Below are 13399 nucleotides of genomic sequence, written 5' to 3'. Positions count from 1 at the left end.
CAGAAGCTGGAAGCTGTATTCTTCCAGTTCAACCAGCATGAGCAACCCTTGCTATTGTTATTCAAGGGAGGGACACTGACTTTGTGGAATTTAGTGAGAGGATTACTGATGAGCAAAGGAATAGGCAGGTAGAGATGCATTGGCCATAATCCCAGAGTCTGATATTCTACATCTAAAATGAAAGCAGTGTAAACTGGGCCACAAGCTAGGGAAGGCTTTGGTGGCAATGGAAAAAGGATATAATTTTTATCCTAATTTGTATACAGCCCATTGGCCGCTTACAATCTACGAGCTCTGTCATTCCAGTTCTGCAGAACTGCTGGAGCTGGGCCTGTATTCTGGTGTTCAGAACTCCCCTGAGTTCTGCAAAAGCATGGTGGCAGTGGCTTCATCTATCATTTTAACACAGTGCAGCTACATCCTCCCACTGAATGAGTACTCAGACTTACAAAGATATCTGACCCAAAGCTATGCTCCATAGCCAAAGTTGTATACAAAACCAGCAGTTAGCTGCTTTACTACAGGAAGTTGGCATGAGTGTAATTCCAGCTGAAGAGTAACTTGTTTTGGAGTCAGAGCTTCTGGTGAAAGATTTATGGCATTGGTATGGAAAAGGAAGGGCAATTTCTTGCAGTAGTCTGCAGCTGTATTTGTGAAAACAACACAAGGCAATTGCAACATAGGGAATGAAGCCTTTAGAATCCTCTCGTAAAGCAGTTCCTGTTTTCGTCATTTTTATGCTGGTTTAGGTGCATGGTTTTACCTCTTGCTTGCCCCAATATTATTGGCATGTTGCTGTAGTGATAGCAGGAGAGTTATTCTTCTTTAAATTGTTGCAAATGAGGGAAGAAGGAGACTCCCAAATCCTACATTTAACAAATCAGTCACCAACTATGTTTGGCCAGTATGGAGTGTGACGTCATTTTGGTCTTTTTAAATTTTCCTTTCTTTTTTGGTGGTAACGAAATGTCTTCACTTCAACAGCTGGAACAGAGCAACTTTGTCTTATTCTGCACTCATGCTGCTGATCTTCGCAATCACTTCCAGTATTTGGTGGTGACCATCTTGGTGAGTTGCACTTCTCACCCATGTTTTCATTTGATAGCAGATTCTCACTGGTTTTTGGCACAAAATAATAGAAGACGAGATGAGTTTTGTGTTTAGACAGAGCTATTAAGAAGCTACACTTTGAAATAAAGCTGGTGTTCCCTATTGTACTTCTAAAAAAATTAATGTTTTGGAGCTTTTAATTAATTCCATGTTGCTTTTACCTATAAGTCACTTTCTGCTCCTATAAAAGGCAAAAGCTGCTGCCAGAAAGGAGGTCTGGAATTTTAGCTCGTTTTTCCCTTTCCCAGTCTGATATGCTGAAAATTAAACAACTTTAATTTGTGTATTCATACACATGAGCCTTCTGGGCTAGGCAGCTTGCAAGGATAAATATTTAAAATATCCAGAGATGTGAAGATTCCTCGCTAAAGCAATTGGCAGTGTGATAAAAAGATCCTTTTACAGAACCTTTTTTCTTGACATGCATAGGTAGAATTCTCCTTGCTCAGGTGATACTTATAACTCAGTTACACGCTGCTCCTGTATTGCATCATTTACTTTATGAATACAAGTAGTATTAGTTGAAAACTGCCATTTTCATCCTTCTGACCAAAGTCCTTTAAACACAAATAGAACATTTAATGTTGCATAATTGCTGGGATGTGCCTGTACTACACTTTTAAAATATTTTGTAGAGAATTTGTCTACCATATAGAATATTGCAGCAGTCATTTTCAGGGAAACTGTTGCATGATTTCTGAACCATTTGGCACAGGGACTTTGTGGAACCATCTTAGGGGACTTCATTTCCACTTCTTGGTCCCAGCCTCCCACCCTTTCTACCCCTTTTTGATTCTTCCTTTCCCACATTATAAGACAAATCTTTTCCAATGATTAAAACCAAAATGTTGGAGATGAAGGGATGACTGTTGGGTATCTTAAGGCTCTACAAGTAATGGACACCAAGAAGAGAAATGAGACAGTGGAGTTCAAGTCAGTAAAGAGTGGAATATAACTGTAACAATGAGACAACATTTGAATTTAGGTCAATTGTAGTACTGTCATTAGTAGCAATACTTCAGCGCGTTGGTACTATGTTGCCTGTAGTTGTTGCTGCTACCAGATGAGTATTACAGTATATGAAATGATAATGTTGACTGCAAGCAACTATTTCTCTTACAGGTTGTTCCTAAGAATAAAGATGTAGTATGGGATATGTACTCTAAGTTTATCTTAAGATAAGTGCATCTTGTGCTTCAGCTTTTTTCTTTCTTCCTGTGCGATGGAGTAGAGCTTAATTCACTTATCGTTTGTCAGGTTCAGATGAGGCAAAAGGCATTAGCACAAAGTATGACTATTGGCAATATGTTTGAACTTTAATGACTGTGTCATGTATAGCTTTAATTGCTGTGGCTTACATTAGGAAATGGAAATTTTAAGATACTGCATTCTGTGGAAAACCCTCTCATGGGCTGCTTTTATTTGTAATATATAATAGTGAATTTAAAAAAAATAATCACTCAAAAAAAAAATCAATCAAAGGATGAGGAGAAACAGGAATCTGCAAGTTCATCTTCCTTTCAGACTGTAATGTACTAGACAAAAAGATGTCTGCGAGTTCTACAGCTGAAGAAGACAGTGGCAGCAAGCACAGTACAGATATGTTTTTTTGTCAATTGTAGGTATCAGCAGCTGTGAGCATTCCTTTCTGGCAGAAGTTTCTGCAGCGATTTGGCAAGAAGTGTGCAGCTTGTGGGATTTCGGTAAGCAAATCCTTTGAGAAAAATATCTGCTTGTGCCCACTTCATTTGACAACTAGAGCCACTTCAGGAGGTCTTTCAAGTGCTTATAACCTCAAGCTACACGAAATTTACTCAGTTTCAGGGGTTGTTTTAAATCATTATACCAAATTTCAGACAGATTCCAAGTTTCCAAGAGAAACTTTTGAAAAATGGATTGATGCTGAAGGGAGGTCCCAGCTTCTTTAAGAATCTACACAACCTCTGCATTTCACTGCTCTCAGAAGTGAACCCCAGTGAATTTTTATCAATTAAGGTCTCTGTTGCCTCAGGTTGACAAGTTACCTGTTGTACAAGGCTTGCTTTGTCTTTGTATATGTTGCTGAGTTGACTGCATCTGTAATTCAGTCACAGAGAATAAAACAGATGTCTGTTACACATCCTTCTTTAGAAACATAAGAAAGCAGGAGTGGCCACATCCCTCCGAACAGAGATGGACAGTTATTAGTGAAGTAAAGAAATAGGTGACCTACCTGAGAAAAGAAGCCTAGTTTAACTTTGACACAGCTCTGCAAAGCCAGCTCAGCAAGCCTGCCCTCATCTCTGATGGATTATTTTAAGTCCTTCACTTAGTGCAGACAGTAGCAATTTTCTGTCATCATCCTTGGTGAGTCATCGTATAAGCCTGTTCCTCCCCATTATCCCCCCTGTTTACCTTCAATTACTTATGAAAGAGGAAAGAAGGAAATTGTCTGCCTTGTGCACAACAAAGCGTGAGGACTTGGAAAATCCAGCCTGAAGCTGTACGTCAAAATCTGAACAATGCTGAAAAGTTTAGGTCTGGTGACAACTGTTGAACATAATTGAATAGTTGTTTTTTTTTTTTTTAAATTAAAATCTGTGTGTTGGAATGACTTCCAAAGAATCAGAAGTAACTTAAAAACTCAAGTTCCAAATATGCTGAATCGTTAATGTGTTTTGAAGTAGGCATCTGGAATCCAAGTCCCATCCTCATTTTCATTTTACCACTTGAGCAAAGAGAATTGCCAAAAGCAGTATTGGACCATTCACTGGACCAGGGAATGCAGATTTCCTCCTTGGGAAATCTCCTCCTCTGTCTACTTGGCTACAAAAAATGCTTTCTTCAACTAATTTGCCTCTATAAATTTAGTTTAACATGACTGGAAAGCCTGTCAGCACCTCAGTTTCTCCAAAACCTTACTCAGCTTTCAGGGTGAAAATGTAATTCGAACTTCAGTTTCCTGAAAAAAATGTCACACTGCTCCAGACTAATTTTTCCTGTTAAAGTGGTTCTATGTTGAAGAGACCCCTGAAAGCGTATGGAAGGCAGGGCAGGTAAATAGGCAACAAGAATCTTGGCTTCTTTCCACTGATATTGCTCCCTTTTTACTCATTCCCCCACAAGAGATGACCAACAGTGTAAATAGTGCGTAAGTATCTAAACTTCTACAGGGTTAAAGCCTAGGCTCCCTGGAAGTACAGGGTCACACCCAAGCAGGATCCTTGATAGCATTCTTCCCATGATCAGATTGGTGCACAGGCTAGAAATTATTCTCTTCTGTTTATGTGCTTCTGTTCCCACATGCCGTGTTCATTTAGATTGTCTGCTCTGCCCTCACAGGGCAAACGTTGAACTTAAAATCAGTAAGTCTCTCAGCTGGGCACTGGAGGTGAAGTTGTTATGAGAAATTTTAAGAAGTGTGGCAGCTTCTTGGTTTGTGGTTTTGGCAAGATGTCTAAAAGTGGAAGACCATTCTCCCTCACAACTCTAGCTTCTATCCTAGCCAATAATAGTTTTTGGTTGTGGCATTTGGAGGATTTAATTAAAAAAAAACCAAACAAACAAAAAAAATGCTCTGAATCTTTTCACCTCCTCACACATACACAATTGTTTATTTGCCAGCACTGTGCAGCATGGAGGCATGCCCTTGGATGAATCCTGGCTATGCAGCCCCTTTTCCACTCTCCCATCCCTGCTTCCACTCGCATCCTACCTGCACCTTTTTCTGATTTTCCCTTCATAATGTGCTGCTGCACAGGTCAGTATCACCTTTAGCATCCCGACAGGGTCGCCTTCCATAGTGCCGCCAGGGAATGGATGGAAGACATGTGATAACTGTAGGATATCGTTTATGACTCAGAGGGCAGCAGCCCTGTGACTAGGGAGCGGGGTGCCAATAACAGAATATTTGCTTTACAAGTAGGAAAGAAGGAGATGCATTAGCTGTTTATTGCTGCAGGAACACTGGCCCCATGATTGCACTACCATTGCACGAGTGAGACTTCAGGGCATTGTAGCCTCAGTTCTGCGGGTCGTGCTTCTCTTTCAGTAGAAAATTACAGTTACAATGATTATTATTATCGATCCAGAATTTTGTTTAAGTGCTTTGGTTTCTGAGCGTGTGCCCCATGTGGAGCATAAGGCAGTCATAAAATTGCTTGTAGGCAACATAAAATCTTGTATTGCTGGAGTGCTCTCTTGTGGTGAAATAACGATTTTGCCACGATATTGGGCTAATGCAAGGATCATCTGTTTGTGCAGGGAACTTGCAGTCAGGGAAGGTTATTTTCTGCCTCCTTAGGTTAGGAGCAAATGCTTGCGATGGGAAATGCATTTAAAACATAAACATAATGGATTAGACTCCAGGACTCCCAGAATCACTTATCATACAGAACTGTAAATAGCAGTGCTTAGGGGAATCGCTGTCTGTGAAAGCTCTTCTCATGCCCTCAACTCCCAAGCTGCAAGTATAAAGGATTGAAACACTTAATGTTAAACTAATCCCCCATCATTAAAAAGCCCTGTAGATAAGCCCCTGGTTCTGGATTTTGCATGTGCTATGCCCATGGTTCACAGGCGTGGGAGATGGAGCATGTGATGGGTCCGGGACAGCTGGACTGAATGCATTCAATCAGCATGTAAAATAGTGGATTTTTAATCCTGTAAGCCCATTGCCTCAAGTTGAAGTTCAGGAAATCTGGTGGGTTTAAGTGCTGCCAGAAAACAAATCCTGAGCATCCCAAATTAGTTTGGTTTTGAGGGTAGCCTTAGTGACTTGTGCAATGTCATGAGCATATCTGGCTGTGTGGAGTGGGAGAAAACTACACTGCCTTCCTGATTTTCGTTGTTGCCGAGTACCTAGATTGCTTTAAAGTGGTCATTGGAAATGAAAGTGTAAGCAAACTCTTCTTCATTCAAGACTCAAGATGATCTGTGAAATGGGATATTTGCAGTTTAAAAAGACCATGGAACCCCTGCCACTTCCCTTGAAATGGTGTTTTGAGGCTTTGTCTCTACTAGTTAACTAAATAGTTCCACTGGCCTAGAATAGAAACTGGTCTTTGGTCATCTCTGTTACTAAATTGGCAGAAAAAATTTAGCACAAGCTGGTTAGCAATCTCCCAAGAAGTATCTGGGCACAGTTTGGGAACTAGCCCACTTCAGGGCTCTTCAGAAAAAGTACTTATATGGCCACGCTTCTTTTGGAGACCATGAGTGTTTAGGAGTATGAATGTGGCCAGCGACTGCCAGTTGGCTCTTGGGACCGTTTACTTTTCTAGTGCAGTTATAGCCCTAATGCTGCTAACAGAGAAGGCACTAACATTGCTTATCCTATTTTTCTCTGATTCTTCTGGATGGGTCAATACAGATTGACTCAGGGCTCTTTGGAAATGCAATTTCACCAAAATACTGAAGCGTTAGGCGTTGCTGTGCGTGAACTGCTTTGTAACACAATCTTGTACTTTGAAGGGAATGATCTATATACCATTGAGTAGTGCATACTCTAAGTTAGATGTACTGTTTTTCTTCCTCCTCAGTGGATGATTCCTTTTGCAGTCATGTTAGTGACCATTCCAAACCCGATCCTGGCTTATTTCGTGGCCTTCGTCTCTGGTCTGAGCATTGCAGCATCTCTTCTGTTGCCATGGTAGGAGAATTTTACATTTGAGATGGGGAAGGGGTATATGTCTACATTACGTGTATGTACTACTGCATGGAATTTGCCTCCGAAAGAGGCTGAATTTGACAAGAGTCACTTCTTCCAAGAATCTTTTTCTGCTTTTATAATAGAGGCTATTTGCAATGACGTGACTTTGATTGCCCTGTTGTTAACAGATTACGTCTACTGTAACTGTAGCTGCTCTTTGTACATAATAGTATGTAGATGAATCAATAATCTAAGTATCTATAGAACTTGTGATAACAGTAAATCAGTTGCTTTGGTTTCTAACAGAACTACAGGAATGATGAAGTTAGATAAATCAATTAATGCTGAGCAATTAAGAACATCGCAGATGAAACGTAAACCAAGCTATGTATCCCTGCTTGAGCAGTCCTCTGTTATAGATCAAATAACACAAGGATATGATTAAAAGAGACTGAGAATACAATGTCCTTTGCTCTTAAGGACTGAAAATATGTGGGGGAAAAACTACTCAAGGATGAGCAGGATGGGATGTTTCCTCTCCAGAGGGAATAATTATTATTCAGGTCAAATTGACCAGAAAGCAAGACCATTGCTGAGAGAGCTGTTTTGCATTACTCATCTGTACAATGCCCTGAAAACTCCAAGAGATCATGGGAACATTGTTTGAAATAAACTGTCAGACTACATAAGCTTTTCTGCACAGAGAGTGAGAAGCCCTTTTTTCCAACAGTAAATCATGACATATATTGGAAATAAAATGTCAATTCTTTGTGATTCACCATTACCAAATTCCATCTCTTTAAAGTAGAGAGAGAATAGGCCTCATTGGTTTCTGAAAATTTTTTTAGCTTGTCAAAATAGTTATTTCAGAGTGGAACTATTCAGAGATTCAGAGTCTCTTGAAATCTTAAGAAATGTGAGGTTTTGTTGTTCTTTTTTTAATATCATAACTTCTGATTGGAATGACAGGCAGTCTAAAGAATTCTGTCACCTCCCAGCAAGTGTTTGATAGTTTTTCAGCTGGTTTTCTACTTTGTAATATGTGGCTGTGCATTTCTTACACAGATTTTTGCCCTCCTGTCCAACAGTAGGACGTTTTGAACTGAATCCTTTCATGTGCATGACTACATCAATCAGATCTTAAAAAGGGAGGAGTGTACTCTTTCAGTAAGTTTGGACTTTGAGAAGAGATTTTGGCTTGAGTTTTTCTTTTATCTTGCTCATCTCTAGGTCAATGCTGCCTGATGTTGTTGATAACTTTCGCCTGCAAAATCCTCACGGAAAAGGACATGAAACCATTTTCTATTCTTCTTATGTTTTCTTTACCAAGATGTCAGCAGGAATTGGCTTAGGAATTTCTGCAGCAGGCCTGGAGTAAGTAACACTGTGTTTCCACTTAGTGGATCTACTCTGAAAGCATTCTAAGGTTACTCCGCCTTTACCCAGTGGAGTTAATTGCCTTTTTGCCCTGAGCCTGAAAGTGCCAGCAGCTCCAGATAGCCGACCACAGAAGACAGGATTCTTACCATCTAGGCCAGACCACTGAGCATTGTCACCTGCCCTAACATGTTCCAGTTCAGAAAGACCTGACTTCCCTTTAGATTTTCCTCTTTCCCAATTACTCATGTAAGTTTTAGTGGCTTATATGAATAAAGAACTAAAGAACTAAAGCTCAGCAGATGAAGGTCCACCACAAGTGATGCAGCTGCTTTGCGCGTTCCCTGTTGCATCTGGGTTGGACTATGTATATGAGCTTGTAAGTCTTTACATGGATCAGAGTGCTTTCAGTGGTGCGTAGTGGCCTGTTGAGCACAAAAGGACCACTGATTCCTACATGGTTTTAGGGAACTGGACACTGATCAGAGTCAGGAACAATCTTTCTCACAGCTCTGTCCATCACCTAGACCACATCAGCTTGGAAGATGCCTTGTATTCTCCTTCCACTTCTGCCTTGTCTGTTCTGACTAGACAGTCAGGTTGGGAAAGTGGTCAGCTATCTCCTGCCCTGCTTTTGTGCATGACCTAGCAGAAAGGGCCTTTGCCTGCAGCTGCTGGGTTTCAGGATGTGTATGGCACAGAAACACGCAATGAACACTTAGAAGGGAACTTATCTGAAATACTGTCTAGCCCTTGGCTCCAAGTTAGGTTTTGGTAACCGGAATGTTTTGCTTCGAGGCCTTCAGCCGAGATTGCTAAATAACAGGCAGTGCTTGGCTGAACATTTTGGGCTTAGGAATTTTAGATGCTTACTGCTAACACCCTCAAACAAATCACTGTCCACCAATTAGCCCTTTTCAATTGCATTCCAGTTAGCTCCCAGCAATTTGCCAAGGCAGATGTTTGTGGGAGGACACAGAAGACAGAGTGATGCCAAATGAGCTGTAGCTTTCATAGGTGAATGTTCAGAGGAAAATAAATTCATTCCACAAATTGGAAATGGGAATTTGAGTATACCAGCAGTTGTGGGACTGCATGGAAGCCCTGAATCAATGAACTGTAAGTGTGTACCTAACTCTAAGCACTTGAGTAAATTTGTCTATCTTGAGAAGAGTGCTTAAGTGTGTGTTTAAATTAAATTATTGCTGTTGAAATTGGTCAGATTACTTGCATACTTTTAAAGCGGAGCCTAAATACTTTGCTGAATATTAACAGGAAACACATAACAGATCAATTTCTTTACATGGGATTCCATGCTCCTCTTAGTAGTTAAATGTTACATAATAATAATAATAATGAGAAAATACAGAGGTGATACAGTTACCTTAAATCGAGCACAAAGATGAGATTTGAAAAACAAGATTTGAAACATGTAATGAGGGAAAGGAAAAAGTGAGGTGTAGGGAAAAAATGGAAGGAAGTTTTGGGGGAAAGGAGTGACCTGAGAAGGCGGCTTTCAGGTGAACAACTGCCTTTTAGCTTTGGATATACACACACCACTGTTATTTCCATTTGTTTAGATTTACTGGATACAAGCCAGGGATATGCAGACAATCCAACGATGTGATCCTCACACTGAAAATCCTCATTGGAGCAGTCCCTGCTATCCTCATCCTTGTAGGTTTATTTATACTCCTTTTCTACCCAATCACTGAAGAAAGTCGGAAAGAAACAAACCTTGCACTTGAAGTGTTAAGGTAAGTTTGAACTGGCAGCAAACAGCAGTAATGTCACCACAGCAGCTCTTAGTTATATTGTAAAAATAATTATTATCTACTAACATACGCCTCTATATTCCTTACAACAAACCAAAAAAACACTCTATTAGTTGAATTATTAACTGAACGGTACCATTACATGCTCCAGTATCTTATTTTTGTAATGCACCTGCTTAGAGGACCATTTATCAGGTATATTGGCTGCTATACTTTGCTTTTTCTCTGGGGTAGTGCACGAAACGCTATCATGGTACAGTGTTTCAAGCCAGAAATGAAGAATATTCTGCGTAGATTAAATTTCTGGAGAAAATGTGAATAGTTACAATTTACTTATACATAGAAGAACATGGGATTCTTGACTGCATTCTTGGTGTTTATGGCATATAAGAAACGTCCAAACCATTTAGAGGCGTAGGCAGAAAAGATTGTGGGAGAAAAAGTAAGGACAGCTTTGAGCTGTTCTTTGCCTTTTTACACTATCGTTCTCCCTTCTTCCCCTTTCTTCTCTCTCCAGAGAAAATCTTGCCTAGCTGAAAATCATCCACCTCTGTCAAATGAAGCCTAGGCACACTGAGGACATACATAAGAACAGTCTGTCTTAGCAGATGGACAGATTATTATCCCAAGTTACTGGAGTTGGGAACTGATTTCCATGATAAGGGATGAAATCCAGAGCCTAAGCATGGGTGTCTGGGACCACTTCATTGCCCTAAGGTATCCGAGATGCCTGCATGGGGTTGGCAGATGTGGCACAGGCCTCTTGGCACTAGCTGCTTTCTCCAGTGGCAGCTAAGCAATTTAAAATGGGACTGGTCCCTCTCTTTAGGTCCTTTAGTCACCGTCCATAGCAACCACACCTTGCTGGTGGTTCTCATTGTTTGAGATTGCCAAACTGTAGCTTGACTGTTAGCAACAAAAGCCAGAAGTCTGTTCATGTATCACTTGTTCTGCTTTTAACAGAAGGAGCCATCATAGCACAGAGAACCTGGATGACCACAAAGAGACCACCTCGGTCTGAAAGCTCTGAATACAACAACTTTCCAAATACAGTCTCACATCTCATGCACAAACTCAGCGAGAGTCTTCCAGGTCATTTCTCTGCTCACATTTTGTCAGAAAGAATAAAGGATGATTCTGACACAGTCAGTAATGAAATGAAGAGAGGACACTGCCGTGCAAAATAGATGTCTAACTCCATGCACTGTGCTAAAAGAGATACTACAAATGTTCAGGAATGCGAGCTATTGAAGGCTTGGGGGTTTTTGTTGTTTTTCAATGATTAACTGAAAGCTGTGATCTCATTGCAACAGGAGATTCCATGGACTTGTAGGTCAAAGGAAAAAAGTGCAAATGTGATGCATAACCCAAGTTTTGACTTGTGATACATTTCACCCTTAGAGGCTGGGGTGGATTTTGAACATAATCTCTACCTATAAATTGCACACCGTTTTGTTTAGAAAGCACTTGGGAATCCTGAAGTGTACTATATAAAGTTAAGATTGATTTTGTTTCGAAATGAGGCAGGTCACTGATGCAGACATGTTTTGAGGATTTTCTCACGAAGAGCTTTTCTGAAAGAGAGTTTGATGCAATTTAACTTCATAGATTTTATATGAAACAGAACCTTACATTTCCCATTACTGGAGTTCCTTGCTTCTGACACCTGTAAGCTGATCTCTGTCAGAGAATGAGTACTTAGCATTTTCAAAAACAACATCTCCACTCAGGATATCCAAAATCAGTAGTGTCTTCCAAGAATTAGATTATGCCATTCAAATTTCTGTAAATTTTGGCCTTTAAGTAATCATCATACTCACCCATTTCTCATGTGGTGTAGGCTCTCCATCTCACAAAACACCATGGCATGGCTGTTCATCTCAGCCTGCACACAGTGTTTTATAATAATGAGGCTACACCTGACTTTTAAATGATTTTTTTCCGTCAGGGATGTCATCATGCTTTAGATACATTAACTGAAACCTCATTTCTACTATAGATTCACACCGCTGAACACATTTTGTAGATGAAAGGCACACCTAACCTCAGGCACTTTCTGGAGCACTCAAGTTCAGACCTGGTCATTCTGGGCTGCTTCTGTGGTCAGTGGAGATGCAGAGACCTCCAGAGCCTGACTCCAAGCGTACGCTAAAATGACTGGACTCTGAAGATGTATCTAAATCTGGAGGAGAGCGCGATGAATCCAAGAGTTGAAGGCTTGTTCACCTTGAAGAAATTAGCACAGTGCAAGACAAGACAGGAATTTACAGCCCAAGTTTGGAGTCTAAGGCCTAATGAACTGTCCTAATTCAGCAAAACACTTAATCATGAGTGAGCTTTTAAGGATGTATTTTGAGTGTGCATGGGTAAAAGTTATGTATGTTTAAGCCTTCTCTTGAATCGACATCTAAGGCTGGGGGTTTTTTTTGTTTGTTTTGGTTCTTGGACAAATGAAGATTTGTATGCTTGGGGCATATGTGTTTACAACAATAAAACCCGTAAGCCTGTTTACAATTTTGAGTCTGATGGAATTTGAAATAGCGGATATAATACACTTTGAAGTAGGTAAGTTATGTAGTAATATCACATAGCTCCAAAACATCGTAGAAAACAGTTTTGGGGGGTTGATTTATTCTGTAATATTTCTTTATTTCTGAATAGTCGTCTTTGAAAACATCCAGAAGTCCCAGAAAAGGCTGTTAATGTTTTTTAATGGGTTATGTTTTCAGCTGCTATAAATCTGTAGCTACAAGGCAGTGGATCCGTGTCAGTTTACACAAGCTGAACACTTAGCCCAGTGATAAAAGGGTTGCAGAAACTGCTGGCTGTTGTTGATTGGAGTAATTTGAATGTAGCTTAAGGTACTGTTTCCAGATCAGTTGCCTCTAAATTGCACAAGACCCAATCTGAATTCAGTCTCTTGCAAGGTAAACTTGGTTGATTTTAAACTGTTTTCCTCTTCTCCAGTGATATTTATCTAACAGAGATGTACTCACTCCTTGCTTTGCATATGATAGCAATAACGGGAACTGCCAAAATAAAATAGAAAGCTTCCATAGCTGAAATGTAGCAGACTATTTTTATATTTTGAAAATCTCATTATTTTGTTTGATTATCAGAGTTGCACTTTTGTTAAGAAAATGATCATATTTTTGTAAGTAAAAAAGAATGGAAGAGTAACTGCAGGGTAAGATTTTTTTTCCAATTTTCTTTTTGTAGGGCTCAGTGTTGGTGCTGTAAAGTGAATTAACTTTGTATGTCTCCTTGCCTGTTTTAAATGATGCATATGCCTTATGCATGTTCAGAACACGTGACTGAAAGAAACAGATTCTTATATTGACAACCATTCAGATGAAACACTAATCTAATATAAACCTCCTGTCTCGCACTGGCTAGCAGTAACAAGGGCCAGGTTGAGTCCCCAGGGGTTCTCAATCAAGGAATACCCAAATACAGTCATAAGAACGTGGGAGATGATTGGATTAAACCAGCTGGGTGCCTAATGGAC

General features: G+C 40.1%; 1 protein-coding gene across 4 annotated transcripts in view; it reads left to right on the top strand.

The window, feature by feature from the left end:
* Nucleotides 1-12428, top strand: part of MFSD2B (MFSD2 lysolipid transporter B, sphingolipid) — a 39122-nt gene extending 26694 nt beyond the window's left edge. For all 4 annotated transcript variants that reach the window (XM_054820338.1, XM_054820340.1, XM_054820339.1 and 1 more), the window contains 6 exons: nucleotides 985-1068; nucleotides 2733-2813; nucleotides 6630-6739; nucleotides 7970-8113; nucleotides 9697-9873; nucleotides 10855-12428. In XM_054820338.1, the coding sequence (XP_054676313.1) occupies nucleotides 985-1068; nucleotides 2733-2813; nucleotides 6630-6739; nucleotides 7970-8113; nucleotides 9697-9873; nucleotides 10855-10912 (654 nt within the window). In that variant the 3' untranslated portion in view covers nucleotides 10913-12428. The remainder of the gene's footprint in view (nucleotides 1-984; nucleotides 1069-2732; nucleotides 2814-6629; nucleotides 6740-7969; nucleotides 8114-9696; nucleotides 9874-10854) is intronic.
* The last annotated feature ends 971 nt before the right edge of the window (nucleotides 12429-13399 follow it).

The sequence above is a fragment of the Grus americana genome, chromosome 3 (genome assembly GCF_028858705.1).
Source record: "Grus americana isolate bGruAme1 chromosome 3, bGruAme1.mat, whole genome shotgun sequence".
Lineage (NCBI taxonomy): Eukaryota > Metazoa > Chordata > Aves > Gruiformes > Gruidae > Grus > Grus americana.
Note: the sequence above shows the minus strand (reverse complement) of the source record. Positions and strands in the feature narration are given on the sequence as shown.